The 26,473-nt window shown below is 35.8% G+C and overlaps 1 protein-coding gene across 3 annotated transcripts in view; it reads left to right on the forward strand.

Moving 5' to 3' along the window:
• Positions 1-26,473, forward strand: part of Tsc1 (tuberous sclerosis 1 protein hamartin) — a 135,633-nt gene that overhangs the window by 98,520 nt on the left and 10,640 nt on the right. For all 3 annotated transcript variants that reach the window (XM_074186658.1, XM_074186660.1, XM_074186659.1), the window contains 4 exons: positions 2,355-2,541; positions 11,413-11,538; positions 17,493-17,645; positions 20,887-21,073. In XM_074186658.1, the coding sequence (XP_074042759.1) occupies positions 2,355-2,541; positions 11,413-11,538; positions 17,493-17,645; positions 20,887-21,073 (653 nt within the window). The remainder of the gene's footprint in view (positions 1-2,354; positions 2,542-11,412; positions 11,539-17,492; positions 17,646-20,886; positions 21,074-26,473) is intronic.

Below are 26,473 nucleotides of genomic sequence, written 5' to 3' on the forward strand. Positions count from 1 at the left end.
GAGCAAATATTCTATGTGAAGGATGCTGCCGTTGAGGATACATTTCAGCATATCTTCTAGAAGCTTCTAACCCATTCCCCTGCGACAGACCGTAAACGTAATGCATATCAGCCATTTCCTCATTTGTGTATTCCATTTTAAAAACAAGTGAATTTTTAAAGTAACAAATTGAGAATAGAACAACAACACACAATTAGTATCAATTCAATTTCGAAAATTCACAAACTGACAGCGTCATACCAATTTAATTGTCACTATCACTAATAGCGACCTACTAGATAGATTAGTTTCGTATTTTCGCATTTATGACGACGTATCTCTGTAGTTGTTCCTAAAATAATTTTTTGCTCCGAACTGGTTTATTTTGAGTGAAAAACCCAAGAGACATTTTTTGTTGAGAATGAAACAGGCTATCGGAAATACATTTTTAAATGGTAAACAGCAGGACATAATAAGACAAAAAGCTACATTGGAAATAAATTTTAGAGGTTGCGTTTTCCACCCCTTACAACCATGGGGTAAACCAAATAAATTTTTGGCTAAGTGTCTTTTTGGTAGTACAAAACGTCAGGTTAATTTCAATATTGTAACTTTTTCAGTGCTTGTGAAAAAAATTGTTATACAAATTTTATGTACCCCCTTTAAGGGGCTGTATCTTAACAAGGGATGCTCCAATGAAGTTTTTTTATCTTTTTTTCGATGAGGAATCACCTCCTTAAATGTTTTACACTTATTTAGTTACACCCTGTATAAATCAATAAATAGTTTAAAAAACACACTTTTAAAGAACATCGAACCAAAAACTTAAAAATATTTTTTCAATATGCTTAAAACAATAACGAATGAAAAATACTAGTATTTTTGTGAAAAAAGCGGGGGGCGCGCTTATTGTTTAGTTTCGTATGCTATAAAAGCGTGTTTTTATAATCCTTATAAACTATATTCATCTTATCTAAACTTTGGGATCAATCAGCCGTAAATTGTTTAGAAAAATGGCTATTGATATTTTCCGATTATGGAAAGGTAGCCTGGAAATTGGCTACCAAGCCCAAGACAGCAGGCGCGCAAAGGAGAGTTACAAATAAGGCAGCAGGCGCGAGTGTTGATAAATAAATTTTTTTTTTTTCAAATGAAGAAATATCAAGGTTACGTACGTACAGCACCATCTGCCCGCGATTATATCAAGCAATAATGTCAATAATTCCGTCAAATACATATCCCGATATGAAATTAAAAGGAGAGTTACAAACATACACACATACATACAGTGAAACTAATATAAAGCATGTAACAATGGAAAAAACTTTAAAAACAACCAAATATCAATCATATGGTCGTCTATATGCCATTTCCGGTTACTCTTAAGTTCCCAAGTATTTTTTAATTTTAATTTATATGTTATTATTCAAATGATGTGATCAATATATTCACTCCACTCTTAGCTATGCCTTGATTTCCAAATCGATATTTTAATATTTTAATATTTAATATAATCATATTATACAAAAGCACTGTAACAATAGGATTCTCAAAATCAATATACAATTTATACAATTGAAAATGATAACAATACAATAAATATGATATGATATATACACACACACATATACATATATATACATACATATATACACACACATATACATACATACATATACCATACATTTTTACTAGGAAATATACTATACATTTTATAGTTCAGCAAGTTAATCGAGGATTTGGTTAGCTATACTAATTTCTGATTACATTACTGAGTTTGGCACCTAAGTGATTGAACACTTGTATTGTGCAACTCTATTATATATGCGGATTTCAAATAAGTCAATATAGTTCAAGTTCAATATAGTTTTATAAGTGGAAGGACATAGTAAAAAGTTATATATAATCGTAGTTGATTCATTTATCTCAGAAAACATTCAAATTCAAATTTCAGATTAAAATTCTTTATTTACCAGTTGGGTACGAATTGTACATATGGCAAGTCATAATTTTTACAGTAAACAATGCACCCACAACATCATATTCTTTACAGTTAACAATAAAATAATTATGTATCAGATATACACATATCAAACCTATAATATGGAGACATTTAACAGTTACAATCATTCAGGAATTCTTCGCAACTGTAGTAAAATTCGTCTAGTAAGATATTTTTAATACTCCTATAGAATAACAGCACAGTGTAAAGGCTGATTGCATTATATAGTGGTGATATATAGTGGCGTTAGTTATTCATGACATGATGAGGTTTTTTCAAGCAGTGACTCGTTTTTTCTGGAGTAGCTCACACATTTATACACATTAATGTTTCATTGTCACTGTGTCCCTCAACAATTTTTTTATGATTGAAGGTACGTAGAAATGGCCGTACAATGTAGTGATAAAAATAGTTTACTACACATGAAAGAACAACTGCAACTGGTGCATCAACAGCTCCTGTTTGAGAGACATAGAAGAGAAACACATGCATATAGGAATCGACGTTTACTCTCAGATGCTAAAAGTTCCAGGTCACTAGAAGAACATAATTCAGCATTGGTATGTATGAACACATTTCTTATTTTTTCATTATGCGTGTGCTCTATCTAAATGGGTAACTTCTTCATAATTTAAACGACTTTGTATCTTTATGATTTTAAATATTCCCATGCTGTCGTGCTTTATCTTTATTCCAACCAAAATTTGACCCCTCCTGTAAATCAAAAACGGACATGTAATCGAAAATATCAAAGAACACATCAATTTCTATTTCTAGTGGGACTAATTTTGATATGGAAATCATATCTGAAACTTCACCCTCCTGCGGTCAGGAACTACCCCCCCTATTTTTTTCAATGACATGGAGGGTCGAGAGATACCTCATTAGGAAGGTCTTTGTCTCTCTATTACTATTGTAATTTTTTTTTAATTGGTTGATTTGTTATTAAAAAATTAAATGTTGAACGTTTTATTGAAGAAAAAACAGAAAATTCGCTGTCGTTCATTTCAATGAGGAAATCAACAACAAATAATATCAGTGGAAACAAAGTCAACGGATAAATTTTTCAAAATGACCTCCACCTAGTTTCATACAATAATACAGTCTACTCTCAAAAGCGTTCCATACATTATTAAAGATGTCCAGAGTCAGCAATTAGAATTCCCGAACAATTCTCTATCTCAGGTCGTCTAGATTTGTAGAATTTATTTTATTAGTTGAATCTAGTTGCCGCAGAACAAAAAGTAGATAGTTGGCCACTGTCACTTCTTCACGAATTATTATTCAGTCATCCTTGTTCACTGTGTTTCAACATGGTTCATTCTACTGAAGAAAGAATAGAAATTGTTGCATTATCGAAATAATGAATGTGCTAAAGCCACTGCAAGAATTTATAATTTATAACAAGAATCCCACAGCATTTCATGTTATGGTGTAATAGGCACTCCTTTGGGTTTCATTGAAACTTACCTGAATAATCGTTTCCAGAGAATTTTTTATAACAATACATTTTTTGAGCTGAGGCCGATTGACCTAGGAGTACCGCAGGGATCGGTCTCGGGCCCGCTTTTGTTCGTTATTTACATCAATGATTTTTACAACTATATAAAGCCATGTCACAGTGGACTATTTGCTATATCCTTGATATACTCTTATATGAATTATGCAGCTCTTGTTGATAAGTCTATGGAATTACAAGAAAAAGCGGAGCTCTGGTTCAGTGTCAACAAACTCATGATGAATAAGGAACAATCACAAAACATGATTGTTTCTATGGCTCTGCCATTACCTGAATTCCAGTGTGTCAAATTATTGGGTTTTGCTCTGGACAATAGGCTAAATTGGTCAAGCCACATTTCAAGTTTGAAAAGTAAGCTATCGAGTGCCTTATTTTTACTTAGACAGCTGAAACCAATAACAAATTTCACTACGCTGAAAGTAGTATTTTGCTCGCTCATACAGTCTCACATTTCTTACGGTATTCTACTTTGGGAAAATTCTAGTGATGCCCAATGCATTTTTATATTACAGAAAAAAGCTCTGAGAATTCTTGCTGGAATCGGTTTTAGGGATTCTTGCCGTGAATCATTCATCACTCATGAAATTATGTCGGTGCCTTCTTTGTATGTTTACTCAAGCCTATTAGATATTCACAAAAGAGCCCCCTTGTTTCCCAAGCAATCCAGTTTACACGATCATGATACACGTAATAGCAATTTTATTAGACCTCAACGTTTCAGGCTGATAAAATGATTTTAAATTGTATAATGCACTTCCTGCCAATATTAAAAATATGAATATGTTTTGTTTTGAAAAAGGTATAAAAAAATATTTAAAAAAAAACTGTTTTCATTCCACTTCAGAATATTTAGAACATGTGCGTAGACACACTTTTGACGCAAGGAAGATGCTCGCCGAATCTCCACACTTAATTTGAATATGTTAATATACCCTGTAAACTTGTTACAAATTTCAACTGTTTATTTTATTTTATAGACTTGTCATAAATGTATTTTATACATAACATGATCAAATAAATATATCTATCTATCTAATACGAATCATCCAGACCACAACGTGAGCCATCAATACGTTCAACAGTTAACGGATAAGTTTCGAACTTCAGGTTCTGTTCAAAACTGAAAACATGAAGTATCCCGTCCTGTCAGAAATGACCGTTGAAGTTGCAGTTTTAGGATACTCTACAATCTATCAGACAAGTAGCTAGAGCGTCTGGTGTATTAGCAACTAGTGTTTTTCGGATTTTGAAAGCCTACAAATTGCATCCTTTCAAAATGAGGCTAGTTCAGGAATTAAACGAAGATAATCCTGAGAAATTGCGAGAAATTGGCTAATAACCCAAACCTATTATACAATACATGTTTTTCAGACGAAAGTTCTTTCATGTTGAATGGTGAAGTGAATAGACATAATTGTTGTCACTGGATTGATATGAATCCTCATTTCATGATGGAAACACATTCACAAATTCCAAAAAAATTGAATGTCTGGACTGGCATTCTTGGTAATCATATTGTTGGACCATTCTTCACTGAAGGTAATCTCAATGGAACACATACTTAAATCTATTACAAGACTGTGTAGATCCTATGATTACACAAATTTTAGAAAATGTCGACAATTTAGTAGAAAATGAAATAACATTCCAGCAGGATGGTGAACCCCACATTTTGATGTTCGGGTGAGACAGTTTTTGGACGAACGTTTTCCAATGCTTTGGATAGGCAAAAGGGGTCCAGTGGAGTGGCCAGCTAGATCACCTGATCTCACACCGATTTACTTCTTTCTGTGGGGATACCTGAAGTCGAAAGTATACTCTACTAAGCCTAGAAATCTATAAAAAGTATATATAGGTGACCAGATAAGACAACCATGTTCTAAACGGGATCTAACAAATGAGTTTAAAGAGTGATAAATTTTTCCATGTTTTTGAAATCTTTTCAATTTCTGAATATAAGCCCTAACCTAACCTAAAAGAATTCTTAGAAAGGGATAAACTGTTATGATGATTATTGCTTTCACAGCATTTCTTTCACCCTAGTTAAGGATAAATTTACTTTTATGTATGTGTATACATATATAGTTGTATGTGTATCCGTGTTTGTATTCATATGTACATGTCTGTGTTAGGAATCACACGTTAAAAGGTAAGACATCGTCCTTAGCACAAGTTTCTCAACTTCTGAGAGTTGTCGTTCGTATGGGGGCGACAGCTAATTAACGGAAAAACAGATTTTAAACAGACAGATAGTTAAGTACCTGTCTTAAGTGTCCAATCTATGTTATACGGTGGACCGTTATTATTGTTTTATATAATTTCCATATTTTTTATTTATTACATGTCTTATATCATGTAAATGATCGAAAAGACAGATAAAGTTGTTATTATTTTTTTTTTCACCATAGTGTGCGCTGGTCAGGCCCTATCCCCCGAAGCCCCGATACATTCGAGAAGGCGCGCCAGCATTATCAACTAATGACCACACGTCACAGCGTGGGATAAGTGATCATTGGGTCCGAGAATCATGTGCCCTGAGCAAGAGCAGTAAGCCAAGAATGGCAGCATTCTGCATCTGTCCGGCTAAGATTTCTGCCTTAGTGCAGCAAGCCGTTATAATTTAAAGATTCGAGAGTAGAAAGGGCGTCATTCCACCAAGGACTCCAATAATCAGAACAACCATCTTGACAGAGTGATCTCGGTGGAGTCTGCGGAGTTCGAAGAGAAAATCTCGATATTTTATCCGTTTTCCCTCCTCTTTTTTGACGATATTTGTCTCGCCAGGAGCTGAAAACTCCGCGACAAATATCGTTTCTCTCTGGTGGTCGAGGCTTATTAGCTTGTATGAGCCTGAGGGTGGGGAACGAATAGTTCCAATAAATTCGGCACTTCTCGTTCATCACAACGGATTCAATATCTCCCGGAGCGAAGGACAACACCGTTGTTCAGTCAATACCGTAAGAGTGCCGTAGATGGTAATATAGCACTCTTAGGGTCACGTTAAGTGGATGAATATAGGCCGAAACCGCATATGCTGGACATGCTGATAGCAAGTGCATTAGGGTCTCGGGCGTCCCGCGGCAGCCCCTGCACCTTGTGTCAGGAACCTCTATACCCATCACGCGACTGCGGTAGACTTAGGTTTTGAAGACACCATCCTGGCAAGCCATGATGAACCCTTCAGTGTCCGACTTCAGCCCAGTCGACCTGAGAAAAACAAACGTCAGGCGCTTTGATAAGCCAAGGTCTCCAATGTTATTGAAGAAGACCCCATGCATTGGCTTATCCTCGTATTTCCGCAGAAGTAAGGTGATCTCTGCGGCTTTTATCTGAGCTTTTTGCTGAACGGGTTTCAACTCGGTGACAGAGTTGTGGTCACCTCGTTCAGAGTCGAAAACTATACCGCGTTCATCAGCTGCTCGGGCATCTGCCCTAAGGAGAAATGTTCCAATTCCTGCTCTCTCATGGTCACGGACCATGCAGAGAAGGGGATCCGAACTCCTGACGACTCAACAGGCTGTATCCAGTACCATTCTGTCATGTAGACACTCCAAACTCAAAAGTCCACGGCCTCCCTACTGTCGGGAGAAGTACAACCGTGGAGCAACGGACGATTTGAGATGCAAACTCCTATATAGATGCATCATTTTTCGGGTCTTTACGTCGAGTTGATACAGCTCCTCCCGAGTCCACTTCACTAATCCAAACGAGTGGAGTAAGATTGGAACGGCAAGCATATTTGTTGCAGCAACTTTGTTCTTTCCCGACAGTTCCGATGACCAGATCTGTCGAAGTTTGTGCTGATACTTGCCGTGGAGAGAGTTCTTCACTGCTGTTACTTCTTGTGAGTGGCGTTGTTCCACCCCGACGTAAGTATACGTCTCTTTGGCATCCAGATGGTGTAGGATGCTTCCATCTACGAGCTGCACATCCTCTCCGTAGTCCCCGCATCGTCCTCTTTTGAGATGAACCATTGCACATTTGTCTATCCCGAATTTCATACCGATAGCATGCGTGTACTCTTCCACCACCCTCAAGGACTGATGGAGATCCTTCTCTCCAGAGGCATAAAGTTTAAGATCATCCATATAAAACAGATGGGTGACCTTGTGCCCCCGATTTCCGGGGGTGACACAGTTATATCCTCGAGTATTTCTGAGCGCAACGGATAATGGCAATAGTGAAATGCAGAAGAGAAGGGGACTGAGGGAATCACCCTGAAATACACCCCTTCTGAAAGTGACTCACCCTGTTTGGACTCTTGCTTGACCAGATGTTTGGTATCAGTTGTTCATTGCATCTCACTATGTTATCGGGTATCGCAAGGCATCTGAGCAAATGCAAGATGAGCTCATGCGAAATTGTATCAAATGCCTTACGCTAATCGATCCAGGCCATAGAGAGGTTACGCTTACATTGTATCGAGTCCTGCGTTACACATCTATCGATGAGCAGGTTCTCTTTACATCCAGCGACTCCTCTCTTCGGCCCTCTCTGCTCATATATCCGTTCGAACACTCGGTCAACTGTGGTGAGTATTCGTGAGTAAAAGATGCTTGTAAACAACTTTTAACACGAATTTAAGCATGTTATCGGTCTGTAATTCTTAGGAATCGACAAATCTCCGCTTTTAGGCATAAGAACGGTCCGCCCCTCGACAAACCAATCCGGAATCGGCTGCTCTCCGTCCAGCCATGAGTTGAAAACTCTGGCCAGATGGCGGTGGGTACTTGGTAGTTTTTCTCACCAATAAGTGTTCTGCCCATCTGGGCCTGGAGCAGCAAGGTTCTTGGATCCAACAAGGGCCCTTTGAACGTCATCCGGGGTTATCGGGTTGTGCAGTTCATTGAGCTCAGGCTGTTGAAGCTCTCTGTTGAAAGCTTCGAACTGCGCTAGGGCTGGAGTGTCTAAGTTTAGTGGCTGCGGCTGTTCATAGATATCCTTCCAGAAGGATTCCACCTGATCAGCGGTCGGTGGATTATCCACAACACGTGGAGGCTCTTGGAATAAGATAGATAGATAGATAGATAGATAGATAGATAGATAGATATGTTTATTCATCACTGAAGTTTTACAAGATACAGCATATAAACTTGCCTCAGTCAGACATACAACAAATACAATTAGTATAAAAATAAAAGCATAAGCTACCCTATACCAATTTATATATACTATGAACAGAATGCTAAGAACTCGTCCATTGAATAAAAGGCATTTGAACATAAAAGATCAAACAATTTTGATTTAAATAATTTAAAGCTCTCAATTTCACCCATTAGTGTGACTGTGTGATTATAGCAAATAATTCCCTGATACATATATGAATTCTGTCCCAGTGATAAGCGAGAGAATGGCAAACGTATACAATTAGCGTTGCGTGTACTATAATTGTGGATCATAAAACCCCTCTCATGGCTGAAGTGCCGTTTTTTTACCTCAAGAGTTATTAAATATATATATATATATAAGCATGAAAGAGTTAGAATTCTCAAACGAACAAAGATTTCTCTACAGCTCTCTCGAGGGTTGGCTCTCACCATACATCTTAAAATTCTTTTCTGTATTATAAACACCTTTTGAATATGAGCAGAATTGCCCCAAACAATAAGACCATAACTCAGTGTGGACTGAACAAGACCATAATAAGCTAGCTTAAGAGTTTCCAGAGATACTGTTCCTTGTAGTTGTCGAATAACAAAGCAAACACTGCTTAGTTTGGATACAATATGATCTGTATGAACATTCCATGTGAGCTTCTGATCTATGTATGCTCCAAGGAATTTACAATATTTTACTTGCTCTATGGACCTATGATCCATTCTTATTAATGGACTATGGTCAAGACTGATATTTTGTTATTGAAATACCATAAAACAAGTTTTATTGATGTTGACTGATAATCCATTATTCTCGCACCATTGTTGGAATTCGCGCGCACATGTATTGCTAGTTGTAACAGTGCCTGCTAGAGATTTTTCAGCCACCAGCTGGTTTGTATCATCTGCCTTGAGGTACACCAGTTGTTACTTTTAATCGGTTAGATTTCACTTTGTCTACAACCACTATCTGTGACCTATCCTTTAAATAGGATTCTATCCAAGTGTTGGCCACTCCTCGAATACCTATCCTATAAAGTTTCTCTATTAATAATCTGTGATCTATAGTATCAAAAGCCCTACTAAGGTCATAATAAACGGCTATTGGATTTTGTTTTTCATTCAAGCGAGAAGGTTTCTCGCGGAACCTAAGGTTTTCGCGATACTTCTCGCTCGCTTCACTAGTGATTTCTTAGCAGCCACTAGCATTCGTATCCTATCAAGGCAGTGCCGTTTGGTGGTCGGCAACACGCCTTGGCTTAAAGTGTCGTACGTACGTCGTAGATTGGCGGCTAATCGCCGCACTGCGGGCGTGAAAGGCCTGTTGACCGCCTTGTAATCCATCACACATTGGATACGAGACGCGTGTTGTCTCGCCGACGTAATCTTAGCCTCCATCTTGTGTACACACCGTTCAATCTTCCGAACCGCAAGGCCGGGATTTCGTTCTTCCGATTCGGTAAGCGATTGAACGACGTTAATATTATTTCCGCAACAGTTACACTTCTCTCTATGTAAAGTGCAAAAGAGTGCTAGAGAATGTCGCAAAGCCATTAACAATATTTTTTGGATCATTGTATTTCACATTATCTAAAAATCTGTTTTTCCGTTAACCAGCTGCCGCACTCCTACGAACGACAACCCTCAGAAGTCGAAACTTGTGCGAGCTAAGGATTAACGAGGTCTTACCTTTTAACGTGTGATTCATAACACGGGTTGGACGATAGCAAGTGAAAATCGATCGTTCAGACTAGGGCTTGAACCACCGACTAACACGGCAGTCAATTCGAGTGAGTGAACAAAGCACCCACGTCGAACCGCCTGGCTACCGACCGAAGTGGAGAATTCCGGGAATCCACGAGTGGCCTTTTTTATTATCTATGAAAGACCAGAACTTCGAAGGATCTGTGATGATAGAATTTTCAGAATCCTGTATATATTTCTTGTATGCAATTTTTATGTCTGTTATAATCTGTTTTCGTAGAGAGGAAAATTGAACTCTATAAATATCTAACTTGGATTTTTTCAGTTTCTGGAATACCTTATTCTTTTCTTTTATTCTACGAATAATATTGTTATAACACGGTTGATATTTTCTTTGAAAGTTGGGTTGGCGTGGAATATGCCGATCAAATATCTCGTATAATACAGAGTACAAACCATCTAATGCTGCGTTTACATCTGAAGGACTTTGAAGAAAATTCCAATCAGTATTTAGTAAATCTGAGTATAGTGCAGGAAAACCAGCTTTCTTATAGTTGTAATCGTATGTTTCTGTGTTGTATGAGATATCAGAGTGACACTCATTGATAATCATAATCTTTATTAACTTCGAAGATCTGTCAAATATTTCGAAAATGAACGAGACCAACACATATTTTAAAATACTATAAAAACAAATAGAATTCGTTAGGAAAAAAACTCCCCCATTTTTTGGCAATAACTGATTGTATACTCTAATTGTAGAACCACAACTATTTTTGTAGTGAGTAGAGAAAATGCCTAAATCTTATTGCGTAATTGTGGATGACGTTGTGACACTGCCTCATATACTTACCCACATGATATTTCAATGTAATTTGAATACTAAATTTGGCAAATTGACAAATTACTGACAATTTTTTGCTATACCTTCCTTATCTCAAATGATTTTCAGTTGCTTCCTTAATTCAATATTCTATTGTTTATTTCTTTTGGATTTTCCCAAATGAATTTCTAGTTGAATGATGAAGTCAGTAAAAAAAGAATATGAAAACTTCATAATTTTAATCAGTAATGAAAATGATAAATCAGACTTCGTATTTATTCAATTTCAGAGGGATAAAGTTCAGCTTCAGCAGAAGGACTTCGACGATTTACGAGAACAGCTTGAAAATTACAAAAAGGAAAGGATGGAAGAAGAAAAAAAGTTTATCAAAACTATTCACTATTGGGAAAATGAGGTGAGAATAATAACTCTATAAAATACTTTTAGAACTATAACAATTTGTTGAAACCAGAGCCCAAAAACAAGGCATTTGTGATCACTGATACTTTCTTTTTGAGCTCTGGCGTCAACTAGTTACCTTGCAGTGAAAGCTGCAGTAAAAAACAAACGACGAACCTCATTTCGCAGTCGATGCTTCACTTGCACGTTGCGAAGCTTAGTTTCGCATGCGCATCAAGCATGCACGTCGCCGACCTATCAGAACATTCCGCGCCACAACGGCAGCCTGCGGCAACTTATAAATAATCAAACATCGACAAGGGCATAAAACAAAACTACGACATTACTTGAGAAAGCACAAAAACGAAAATGTGCTCTTGTAACATATCCAATATTTCGTCAAGTTTTATTATTATCATCAGATAATATATATGATAATATACAGTGCGGGCTGGCGAGAATGGCTAGCCCGCTCGCCAGATTTCACACCTTTGGACTTTTTTATGGGGCTATTTAAGCAAAAGGTGTACGAAACTGAACCTGCCTTAATATTGAATATACGGCAGAAAATAATGAATATTTGTAGGGATATTGACGTTACTGTGTTCGAAAATGTTCGGCGTGAAATATCGGATAGGCTATTCATATGTCAAGAAGTTCAAGGCAACCATTTCGAGCATCTTCTGAACTGACCTCAAGCTTATTACCTCATATAATGTATTTATATGTCAATGTATTCAGGTAATTATTAAAAGTTCAGCCATTTTGCAGTAGTTGAAGATATTGACATTATATTATATATATTACAGTTTGAAAAAGACTCATAGAAACGGACAAAACTTTGAAAACAATCTAATACTTATTCAATTTAATCGAGATAAGCGTCATTTGAATCAGGGCACAGTACACTTAATTCTGTCAGCATAAAAAATTGTGAGCTCGGGATTCAATGAAATGGACGAAGGCGGTTTTTGTCTGGTCCTGACGGCAAAGGTTCTACTGGTGAAAAAGCTATCGAAGTGCTTGAGAAGATGGTAGTCGGCGAGAGGTCTATATGGTATGGTGGGTGAGGCAGAACTTTGACGCTCAACTCGTTTAATTTTCGGACGGGGATTTGTGAAACAGGCGTTGCAGTCGAGCAAAATCGTACCTCTTCTGTTGTACTGTTGTATAGGTTGAATTACTGCAAGAAAAACGTCAGTACGGGCTTGTGTTGTGTTACCTGTGAATCTATGTATCATAGTAGCTGTGCAAAAAGAGTTAATTCTTGTTGTGAAGTGATTCTCAGCACGAAATTCCAAGCACCAGATTATGACTCAGATACACTCTCTGAAACAAGCTATCTGAGGTCATCAGGGACAAAGACACACTCATTGCACTTTTATCTGAAAAAATCGTACTCCTGGAAAATAACCCATCTTTAAAGTGCATAGAAGCATCAACTTATCAACCTGATCACAAAAAAACTGCCCAAAGTAACTCTAATCTGCCTAATGATACAAAAAAAGACCAAAGTAAAAACAACCGAACATCTATGAAATCCAATAGCAACAAAAAACTACCAAACACTATTTTGAGTCCAGGCATACAGGGTGATACATCAGATAAGAGTAAATCGAACTTACAATTACTGGAAGTCCAAACAATGAAAAAATGTGATGAAATCATTAACCTGATTAACGATACTGACCAAAATCCCCCTGGTACCTCCGTAGACAACTCCTGGAATTCAGTAACTTATAAAAAATCTAAAAAAGTAATACATCTTCACAACTACCTACTGCTAAATCATATGGCACAGGACATCCTAGTGACCTACTCACAGTTGCTCCTGAACGGAACTGGATATGGATTGGTGGACTAGACCAGTGTACTACCTTCGATAATGTTAAGGAATATGTAAAAAAAGTCTTTCCTGATAATAACGTTGATTGTTTTGACCTCAAATCCAAGTATAAAAAAATGCTTCAAAATAGGGAGTTTTGATCTGTCAATGGATGAACTTCTGGACCCCAATAATTGGCCCAACAAATTACACATTCGTCCCTTTCAACCACCAATATGCCCCAAATATCATCTCTGATACTGGTTCTTCTGGTTATTCCAAACCTGAATTAAATGTAAAAAAGAACATATACAATTTCAAAAAACTTCATCTAAATGCTCAATCATTAACAAACAAAATTAATAAACTGGAAGTTCTTTTATCGGAAGAGGATCCGGACGTCATTAGTATTGTTGAGCACTGGTGTGATACCGAGAATATTGAATTTATGTCCATACCTGGCTATAGTCTGATATCTGAATTTTGTCGTATTACTCATATACATGGGGGAACTGCCATCTTTGTTGAATCATCATTTCTAGCTCAGTGTCTTGATTTAAAACAGTTCTCAGAGGAGATTCATTGTGAAGGCAGTGGGATAAAACTAACTGTACAAGGTAAAAAGATTTGTATATTAAGCATTTATAGATCTCCTAATGGTAACTTGGATATATTTTTACATTAATTATCCTGCATATTAGGTTATATTTCTAGAAATAACTATGATATTTTCGTATGTGGTGATTTTAATGTTGATTACCATAAAAATACTTTGGAAAAGTCACAGCTGGATGACTTATTAGCTAATCACAACTTGCATATTTCATCCTTGGCACCCACTCGAGTTTTTACTAATCGATTAGGGATAACATCATCTATCAAACTCGACTATGTACTAACAAATGTGGAGGAGGATTGTTGTAAATCTATTGTCTATGAGGGGAACTTCAGTGATCACAAAATATTTTCTCTTATTTATAGTATGCCTTTAGAGAGTAAAATCGTTTTACTTCTTCGATTGACGACTTGTTTATTTTGTGGAAATTCATGTTCACTGAGGATACACTACAAAAACACACTTCTGTCTATTTTCCACCATATTTCTTTATTGTTGACCGGTTTCGGTTATTACACCATTTTCAAAACTGAAGTCAACAATAAAGAAATATAGTGGAAAATAGACAAAAGTGTGTTTTTGTAGTGTATCCTCAGTGAAAATAATTTTACCATCTCACTATACTTACAGAGATATCTCAGAACATAACTTAAAACAATTGTCTTTGACATTGTCAATTACTAGCTTTGACACCATATATCATTTAAATGATGTGGATGATAGTTTTCAGGAATTTATGAACATTATAACAAGTATCTTAAATGACTTGTCCTATAAAAAGGCACAAAACAATATCTGACAACAAATCTAACTGGGTAACTCCAGAAGTCAGACAAGCTAGCCATAATCTAAAATATACCCATTGGCTGTGCAAAAACATAGGCAACTTAGACTCGCACGCTGCATATAAAAGAGCAAAAAAACACTATGAATTACTACTCGAGAAAGCTAAATTGAATTTTCATGCAAATCTAATAAACAACTCGAACAATAAAAACAAAACAGTCTGAAACCTAGTTAACAAGGAGATGGGTAGAGGGAAAAAACAATTTGACATCATTCTCAACCACGGTAATGAGTTGATCACTAATAAAAAAAGGGTTGCTAATACTTTCGGTGATTACTTCTCATCAGTAGTAGAAGATAACTTACAAAAACATTCAGGTAGCAATAGATCATCTATATGCACATCTTCCAACATTTTAACAAACGCGCCAATAACTGAAGACGAAGTTATCGATATTATAAATGGTTTAAAAAATGAAAAAAAGCACAGGCCACGACAATATCTCAGTAAGAATCATAAAAGAAAATGGGGTATTGATCTCTAAGCATCTAGCTTACCTGTTCAATCAGTGTATCACAACCGGCAAATTTCCATCACTCTTGAAGACGGCCGTTATTATTCCCATTCACAAAAGTAAAGAAACATCAGATGTGACTAACTATCGTCCTATCGCTCTTTTAAGTATTTTCTCAAAAATCTTTGAGAAACTAGTCAACGAGAGAATGGCTAACTTTCTGTTGAATTTTAAGATTCTTACTGACTGCCAGCACGGTTTTCATAAAGGCAAGTCCACACAGTCAGCTGCCTGTAGTTTTGCTTGAAATCATCTATAACTCTCTAGACTATGGTATGCACGTGGCAGGAATATTTTTTGACCTCTCACGTGCATTTGACTGTCTATATTATGATTTTATTGAAACCAAACTTTTTAATCTAGGATTTAGGGGTGTATTTTTGCAATGGCTCAAACATTTTCTTTCAGACCGTACAATGTTGGTAAAAATAAAAGATACACTATCTGATCCTCAACCAATCAGTTCAGGAGTTCCTCAAGGCTCTGTCCTGGGACCGCATATCTTTCTATTATTCGTCAATGATCTACCCAAATACTTCAACATCAACAACAATAGTCTCACTCTCTTTGCTGACGATACCTCGTTAGCGGTCTCAGCACACAGCCTAGAGGAATTAAAATCATCAACGGAAAGGTTTATAACACACTTCTTAGATTGGTGCAAGTTGAACAATCTGATTGTTAACTTGAATAAAACAAAATGTATCATTTTAGTTCTTCCATTGATCTTGATAAACATCCTACTGTCTTTGATATTAGAGGGGTGGAATTGGTATCAACGAATTTTACAAAATTTCTAGGAGTCTATGTGGATGATTGCTTAAGATGGTCTGAACACATTACAGTCACTTGTAAAAAAGTTAACCAAGCATACTATGCTCTCTCCAGAATAAAACATTTTATGCCCTTGCATGCCTTGCTGGACGTATATTATAGCTTGGTCTACAGCCATTTAGGCTACAATGTGGTTCTTTGGGGATATGCCACCAACAAAAATAGGGTTTTTATTTCCCAAAAAAATTTATCAGAAAATTATTTGATATCCCATGGAGAGAATCGTGCAAACAGCACTTCATATCATATCAAATCCTGCCATTCATTTAAATATTTAAATGCTTACTATACATCCACGATAATTTAACAAAATATAACACAAATTCTTCTTACCACAGATACTCAACCAGAAATGGAAAATTGTTAAGTATTCCTAGACACAGATCCTCTAAATTTGAACAGTCACCCAAATATATGGGAATAAAATTATTCAATCACCTACCTGATCACTTTAAAACCATGAGTTTGATGTCATTTAAAAGAGAAGTTAAAAATTTGCTCCTGTCTTAGGCTTATTACAGTGTCAGTGAATTCCTTTTAGACGACTTTAGCTGATTGCGATCCAGACTTTCATCCTGATTTTATTATTTTATTATACATCCAATTTTGACTATTCTTGTTTTTTTTTCTTTATATTTTATACATTTTTATACTTTAAAACTACTGAGATATTTTATCTTAATGTATGTTTATTTTCTTTATACTATTTTAACTTGTTGTACTGACATGTCGTATACGTTGTTAACGTCTCAAAGGATAAATAAATAAATATTATTATTATTATTAATCAAATAAGTCATTACATTATAAAAGATGGAATCCTCACTAATTCGAATTTGTTTTAAACTTTTGAACTTCAATTTACAGGTAGAAGACCATTGTACTAGGTACCATCTGTCATGGAATTCAGTTTGAAAATAAGTTTGTTCGTTTGTCCACCGGTAAATTATCATATAAAACAAATTCGAATTTTTATCAAGAAAATTTCAAGTAATCCTTGTGCATTAATATTGATTCCAGCTTTCTTTAATTTAGTGACTTGTGTGTTTATATTGACATGTATTATTTGTACAAATTTCACATCTTTTTTGACACGGCCATCCTCACCAACAGGAAGTTCTAACCTTTTTGTGAATTGAAAAAAATCCTATTATCCTATAACTTTTTGTAGCTTTCTATTAAAGATGATAATAATTTTCATCCAAATATTGGAATAACTTGTATTATAAGAAAACTGTACCGTTATTTTACTCAAAGCTAAAACAAAATTGATTTGAGAATTTGAATGAGATTGAAAAAATTATTTTATATAATGAAAAATATTTTTGTTTCAGAGTAAAATGATACTGAATGAAGTCAAGATGCTGAAAGTGGCAAACGAAGTTTTATCAAGAGACCTTAAAGAAATGCAAAATAATTGTGCTGTTGCTAATAATAAACTTCATGAAACACAAGCCAGTCTGTTGGATGCAGTCGCAGAAGTTACAGTGAGACTTTTTTTATATTATATTATGGTTATGTACTGCACAGATGGATAATGGGGAAAACCTTACATGAAACAGTTTTATTTATCTATTAATAGATAAAACAAATAGTATACAACTGATTCGTCATGAACCACTGATCACCCTTTGCTGTCATCCATGGCTATCAAATAACTAATTCCTGCCACGTTTTAATAGCTGGAATTTGGAACCTCTGGATCTATCTGTCTCGCGCTGTCTTTCGACGCACATTTCGGTAATCAAGTTAGCATGACTTAGGAGATGACTAAAACTGATGGTGCTCCACTTGATTAGCGAAACGCCCATTGACAGACTGAGTTTTGTACTGGTGATGGAAAAGTATTTGATAGATTTCTGCCTCAGTATTCAACATCTGATTGTCTTTGGGATCCAGCTCTAGATCTTTTTTCAATACTACAGACAACCTTGTGTAGAAAGTACTATATTTTCCTATTGAATTGTTTTATTTAATATAGAGTGTTTGAAAAATAATTCAAGGAACATTAAATAGGTGTGTTAACACTGATATGTTAAGGTTTAGTAATGATACAACCGACTTCATTAATATACTTAAACAACATAACATTAGTGCTATTATAAGCGAACCTACTCGTATATGGGGTGATTCTGCAACATGTATTGATAACATTTTCTCCACTTCCAGTTTATTTATTGCTATTAGGTTAACTAGTGTCAAAAATATTTTCAACAGGCTACTTTCTAAACATAATCTTTTAATACTCTTTACAACCATTATACAGTGTGACCCATTTTTAATGGAAACACCCCCCTAAAATTTGAAGTTGTAAACCGATTTTAATATTTTTTTTTTTGAAATGTCAAGTACTAAACGGTCTACCTTGGGACAAAATTTGAAATGTTTATTAAGGTTTCAGGGCATACTACGATATATTTTCTTAGTCGAAAACCGGGATTTTTTATTAGCGATTTTTTTAATGAAAAAATCACTACGCCACTGGATTCAGAGTGCCTCTAAATAGGTGTGACCAAAATTTCATGAAAAAATATTCATTATTAACAAAGTTATGACAACTCAAAAATTCGAAAACTGACACAGCTAACGGTCACAAAAAACACCCTATATCTACAGATATAGCCATGCGAATATTTTTTTTGTGATTTCAACAATAAAGTGCCGCCAGATGAAAAAAAAAACAAATAGCGTAAATATTTTTGAAGAAAATAACGGAATTACATTCAGGTTTTCACGCAAATTAACTAAAACTAAGACCTAATATTTCAATTTAAGTCTTAGTTGCCATGGAAATGATATTACAGTTTGACACTTGTGAAAGGTGAATATTGTCAACAATATTCACCTTTCAGTTCTTCGAATTATTTTGTTTCATGGCTGCAAGATTGAGCGTAAGAGAGAAAATTGAAATTGTACGCCTTTCGGGAGATGACGTTAGAAGTGCTAGATAGGTTTGTAGAGTATTTAATGAGAGACATCAGGATCGTCCTCGTATTAGCTGCGGTACGGTAAATAAAATATTCAATGAAACTGGTGCAGTATCAAAAATGATGTTAAAAAGTAATCCTGTACAAAGACGAAACAGGAATGACCAAATCATTTTAGATTATTTCGGAAATAATCCTAATGCCAGTATAAGGAATACCACTTCAGATTTGAATAGTCCACGAGAAACTATTCGGAGATGTCTCAAAGCGAAGAATATTAAACCTTTCAAGCCAAAATTTTTACACACACTTCAAGAAGGCGACGAAGCAAAACGCCTGGAATATTGTTTATGGGCCCAAGGGGAATATTTAAACAATAGAAATTTCCTAAAAAATATTTTATATACCGACGAAGCCACTTTCACTACAAATGGAGTAGTGTCATCACAGAATTGTCGCTATTGGGCAGCGGATAATCCTAACTGGGTAATAAACTGTAAAAGCCAGTATTCCCAAAAAATCAACGTCCGGTGTGGGATATTGAACGAACGAACTATTGGTCCTTTCTTTTTTGAGGAAAACATTAATGCGCAGAGGTTACTAGAATTTTTAAACACAGAGTTCTGGGATGCTATTCACGAGCTGCCAATCAATGAACGATCAAATTTAATTGTCCAGTTAGATGGGTGTTCAGTTCATTATGCCAGAGCTGTGAGGCAATGGCTTAACGAACATTTTCCAAACTGATGGATAGGCCGTGGTAGTTCGTTTATAGAGTGGCCACCCAGATCTCCAGACCTCACAGTTTTGGACTTTTTTCTCTAGAGACTTCTCACACAAAAGGTTTACAAAAACCGCTCAAGAGATAGAAATGAACTTTGTGCAAGAATTCGACAGGTATGTGCAGATATTAGCCCTCAAGAACTAAGGAACGTAATCAGAAACATTCGTAAGCGCTACCACACATGTATCGAAATACGTGGTGGATTAGTAGAGGCTACTAGAATATGAGTTAGAATTAATTGTTGCACTGAATCGAAACATTTCAATAATTAGTTATTAGTTACGTTTATTAAAATTTTTTGCAACATTGTTAGTTGAATTGTGTTGATGTAATTCCGTTATTTTCATTAAAAATATTTACGCTATTTGTTTTTTTTTTCATCTGGCGGCACTTTATTGTTGAAATCGTAAAAAAATATATATATTGTGACTGTTAGCTGTGCGAGTTTTCGAATTTTTGAGTTGTCATAACTTTGTTAATAATGAATATTTTTTCATGAAATTTTGGTCACACCTATTTAGAGGCACTCTGAATCCAGTGGCGTAGTGATTTTTTCAATAAAAAAATCGCTAATAAAAAATCCCGATTTTCGACTAAGAAAAAATATCGTAGTATGCCCTGAAACTTTAATAAACATTTCAAATTTTGTCCCAAGGTAGACCTTTTAGTACTTGACATTTCAAAAAAAAAAAATATTAAAATCGATTTACAACTTCAAATTTTAGGGGGGTGTTTCCATTAAAAATGGGTCACACTGTATATGTCACTTTTAATGACAGTTATACTGTCCCAAATTCCGCATACTCGATCTCCATATTAGCGAAATTTGTATTAGATTTGGATACGCTTATCTAATGTCAAAAGAAATCCAAAAAATGTTTATTGTTGTCGATCAATTTTTTATGATTATTGTTTTCTACGAGATTATTTGATCACATAAACCTAACTGATTCAGTGTCATCTTTCTATATATTTTTGTGTAAATCCAATAAGAGACAAGAAATTTTTTTTCAATAGATCGCTAAGCAGCAGGTATTAGCAGGAGAAAAAGTCAAGAAAGAATTGGACCAAGTAAATAAAGAACTACTTTTAATAGGCGAACTTCAATTAGAAAATATGAGGAGGATAGAAACTTTTTCTGCTAGTAGGAATAATGAATATGAGGTGGAGGAGTTGAAGAAAGCATGTGAGGAAGAGATTAAAGGTATAATATTTAGTTTGGAATATATCAGTACAGTTTCTTACACTTAAGTGTACGCATTCCGTGTTATAAAGCAAACACCTAGTTTTTTTTGGTGTTATTTATTCCAGCTTTTTCCACACAACTATACAGTGAGGGGTAAAATCATGGTACAGGTATTATCACACCAAACTATCTGAATCAATATAAACACGCTTTACATACTTGTGATGCACTGTTTGGAACCTTTGGGGTAGTAATGAATATTATTTATCAAAACAGTTTGATCTTCCTCTTGAAGATGACCATTCGTTGATCGAAACATGTGTTGGGGTGTTAAAATAACGGTTTGGTATTGGGAAAGAACTACAGTAATATTTTTTATGCTTTACATAATTTACCTAAACCAGATACAGGTAATACACACATCGGAAAAGTCTAGGGATATTTTTATAACATACTAAATATCATAAAAATAAATGCATGAGGTCGTTTAATTTCGATTAAATTGGTACACTCGACCACCCTGTAGATTTCTATGGGTTGAACAAAGCCTGCAAAAACGGTAACTAATCTTTTATCAAGTTTTTTACAAACTGTGGGTTTTTGGCTAAAATGAATAATCTGAAAGTGTCGAGTTTGTACATTCTATGCAGTTCTTGCTCAGCAATTAAACTGGAAATATTGTGCTTTAACATGGAACGCCATCACTTACCATTGGCTGAGATGAATAGAGCTGTAGGGCTTCTTCAAGGTGGCATGCAACAAAATGATGTAGCTCTTCGTTTGGGGGTCTCCCAAAGTGTTATCAGTCGATTGTGGCGGCGTTTCCGTGAAACTGGCAGTCCAGCCGAACAACATCCAGGGCGAGGACGCGCTACAACTGCAGTTCAAGACCGATTTTTGGTCTTAACCGCAAGAAGACAACCGACAATCACAGCACCTGAGTTGGTTAACGTGTTGCAGCAGACGCACCAGGTAACCATTGGTCGTGATACTGTCAGAAATCGACTGCATGAAGCAGATCTCCACAACAGAAGGCCACTTAGATGTCCACCTTTGTCGAGAGGTAATCGCGGTAGAAGATTAGAGTGGTGTCAAGAACATCAAAACTGGGATGCAAATGATTGGGCCACAGTTTTGTTTACAGACGAATCCAGATTTGGATTTCATCCAGATTCTCGTCGAGTAAGACTGTGGAGACGACCTGGAAATAATGAACGTTTGAGACACGGCCAGGAAGTCCACACATACAGAGGTGGTACAGTAATGCTATGGGGCGGAATCATGATCGGCGGCAAAACCGATCTCGTTTTTCCAAATCGCTCCCTCACAGCTCGACAGTACCTCGACACCATTCTTCTACCTATCGTCCGTCCGTTTGCTGGTGCTGTTGGTGAAAACTTCCACCTAATACACGATAATGCTCGTCCACATGTCGCGCGTCTAGTGACTGACTGGCTCACCAACGAAGGAGTTGATGTATTGCCATGGCCAGCACAATCACCGGACCTGAATCCCATCGAGCATGTGTGGGACATGCTTCAACGAAGAATTACTCCGCATATGGGGAACATTCACACAACGTTTCAATTGAGAGAGCTTTCAATCGCTGAATGGGCAAATGTACCTCAACAAGACATTGACAATCTCATTTTATCGATGCACGATAGATGTAGGGCCGTAATAAATCAGCGTGGAGGTCATACTTTGTACTGATTCCAATTTTTTTTGTATTATGATTTTTTTTCGGGGTGCCAAAGAAGAGCCATATTTTTTTTAGTTTTGCTCATATGCGCACTCAGTATTTTTGACCATTCAATAAATTTTGTTGTAAGTTACATTCGTTTAATAATCACCCGTCAACTTTTTTCCCTAAAGCAATCTAAAAAAAAATTATTGCCATTTTTAAAAATAACCCTAGACTTTTCCGATGTGTGTAGATATAGGTATAGAGGTCAACATAAATACGAGTTAAGCAGCTGTAATATCCAGTCGTCGGGAATCAGGATGTATCAGAAATTAAAATAAGAAAGAGATAAATTAATTCTGGAGTTCCACAAGGTTCTGTGTTAGGTCCCATTCTTTTCTTATTATATATTAATGAACTCACCAAGCTTAATATTTCTGGAAAGTTCACCTTATTTGCAGATGACACTACCATACTTTGGAATAATAAAAACAATTGTGAGTTGCACAAAATAATCTCTGCCGACTTGAAAAAAGTTAAAGATTGGTGTGATTCAAACATTTTATCTTTTAACTTAACTAAAACAAATGTATTATCATTTAGATGCTCAATCAACGAACTTTTTTTTGAAGACAGATCACTGGAATCTAAAAATAACACTAAATTTATAGAAGTCTTCATTGACCAGAATTTAAAATTTGTGGATCATGTTGAACAACTCACTAGAAAAGTCTCCTCTGGTTGTTATGCGGTTAGAGTGATTTATCTAGAATTGGGGCTCAGCACTGCAAAGATGGCGTACTTTGCACTAATAGATTCTCACTTACGCTACGGACTACTGTTTTTTTTCAGGAGCATGCAGTCCAACTTCATTCAAAAGTGTACTAATTTCACAAAAAAGGGCAATAAGCTATATAGGAGACCTTAAACCAAGAGACTCCTGTAGAACCTTCTTCAAAAAACATAATATTCTAACGGTAACTGCATTATTTATACTGGAATATGTGTGTTCAATAAATAAGCTGCATCCTCTTCCCATTATAACACCCGAAACTGCAGACACACTGTGAAAGTCACTGTGTCAACAAAAACATTACCAGAGACTCCATATTTTACAATGGTGAAAAAATGTACAATCATTTGCCTATGGACATAAGCTCTGCCAATATAAATGACTTCCAATTCAGGAAGTTAGTCAAACAATTTCTATCTGATAGACCCTATTATACTTTGGATGAATATTTTAACGATAGCTTTCAATTGACTTACGCATATTTTTTATCTTTACTTATTAAGGAGCTCTTATGTTGTTAATTGTCATGTCTACTCTTTTATAAACTTGTCTTTTACTTTTTTATATATACATATCTTTCATATCCTCCATTTTAACATAGTTTGTACCCGTGCATCATTTATATTTTTATTTTTATTTCAGTTGGTATGTATTGCATTTTTTTTAAGTATGTACTATCCAAGCTTTGTCTACCAAGATTATTTCTTATGATAATAAAGCATATTATTATTATTATTATCTGAGTAAGCTAGCCACTCGCGCCAGCGAAACGTCAGGAAAAAATTCCAGAAATCCACAGCCTACTAGTATTTGCATAAAAGAATGCGCTGGTGGCACCCTGTGATTCAAAACAAGTCCGAAATAAAGTGCATTACTGCACTCAGTTTATCCCCTCCCGCCGCCGGGCCTGATGTGGAATTATCAATAATACGCATTATGAATAGTAGAACTAGAACCTCAAGCGTAGGATAAATCCAAAACAAGCACTGTACCCAAACACCAGAACTGCAACAGTCTTCTCGACGCGCGTTCATCAACCAAGGTGGCATCTTCAGGGGATGAAGTACTGTTTGAAGGTGGTTGACAATGTTTCGTGGTGTATTTCATCAGTTCGGACTTCCATTGTCTAATATAATATAAATTAATTTGAAAATCCTGAAAAAAAATTGAAAAGATTAACCGAAAATAACAATTTTATTAAACAAAAAACTGAAATTACAAAGAAATAACATACAAGCAACAACCAAACAAACTAGGATGCTGTGTACGAAACTGCTACTTCCAACTGAAGGACGAATTATTTACGCAAGATGAGGGACTGCCAATGGGATCGCCACTTTCACCTGTTATAGCCAATATATATATATATATATATATATATATATATATATATATATATATATATATATATATATATGATTCACGGTGGATGGAACATTAGACGTTTCTGGTGAACCAGACAACGGATCACTTTGAAAATTTAATGGAGGGCATATTCGGACATTCTCTAGCCAACTAAAATATTTTCGACAATGCGGTGTTGCCGCTTCTATTAGAAAGCAGTAGCAACTTTGATTTTTCAAATGGAACACTCTGTATATATCTCTGTATGATATCGAAATTTGGTTTGGAGTTAGGTGATACTTGGACACTTCCCACACGTCAGCCCAATCTCCGTTACTTCAATACAGGGTGGTAAAAAAATACAGTTTTTTCGTTTGCTTGAAAAAGTTGCTGAAATTTGATTATTTTAAATGGAACACCCTGTATATTATTGAAAATTCGGAAAGCTGCTGAAATTTGCTTTCTTTCTATGTATATCATACCTATACCTAACTAGTCAAGTTTCGGACTTATGAACATTTATTTGTGAAAATGTCCCTTCAGAATGGTATTTCCACTCGATATTTGGTAAGCAGGCCATGATTACTATTTGACAGTAGCGTTGTGACATTCTCCTAATAATATCGACATTTTCGTCACTTCAGAAGTTGCAAATACCTTCAAAACGATGGAACAAAACTATTCAAACGAAGTTCTTATGAATTTGTTTATTATTTTTGGACAGTGTGACAAAATTATCAGCAGAACATGTAGAAAGTTCAATGAAATGTATCCGAATCTACCGCCAATGAACCTCAAGAAATTTATACGAATTCAGAACAATTTCAATATGTTTGGATAAACTTCAAAAAAGCACCAAGAAACTTGAAATTGGAAATATTGATATGAATAATTATAAAAAAGTAAAACAATCATGTGGAATATTTCAAAATATGTTCGAATCGCTGGCCGTTCACTTCCAAGCACTTTAAAATGCGGGTGTTGACTGCTTTCGTGGTGGCAGATCTGATTTCATTGGGATCCAAATCTTCAAATGTTTGGGCAATCCTTTCTAACAATTCATCTCTCGAAGGCACGGGTATTTTGTAAACTTTTTCTTTAAACATTCCCCACAAATAAAAATCTAATGGATTAAGATCGGGTGATCTCGCTGGCCAATTCCATGGTCCCAAGCGCCTCATCCACCGATCGTCAAATAGTCTATCCAGTTCTGCGCTCACTTCTCTTGTGCAATGTGCAGGAGCTCCGTCTAGTTGGTACCAACAGTTTCGTAATCTGGTTGTCTTCGAAAGTTACGGGTCGAGGCAAGTTTCTTGGTGCTTTTAAAGTTGATCCAAATGCATTGAAATTGTTCTGAATTCGTATAAATTTCTTGAGGTTCATTGGCGGTAGATTCGGATACATTTCATTGAACTTTCTACATGTTCTGCTGATAATTTTGTCACACTGTCCAAAAATAATAAACAAACTCATAAGAACTTCGTTTGAATAGTTTTGTTCCATCGTTTTGAAGGTATTTGCAACTTCTGAAGTGACGAAAATGTCGATATTATTAGGAGAATGTCACAACGCTACTGTCAAATAGTAATCATGGCCT

The sequence above is a fragment of the Leptinotarsa decemlineata genome, unplaced genomic scaffold, assembly GCF_025532065.1.
Source record: "Leptinotarsa decemlineata unplaced genomic scaffold, Ldec_3_MD MMD2_P_RNA_scaffold_4, whole genome shotgun sequence".
NCBI classification, from domain to species: Eukaryota; Metazoa; Arthropoda; class Insecta; order Coleoptera; family Chrysomelidae; genus Leptinotarsa; species Leptinotarsa decemlineata.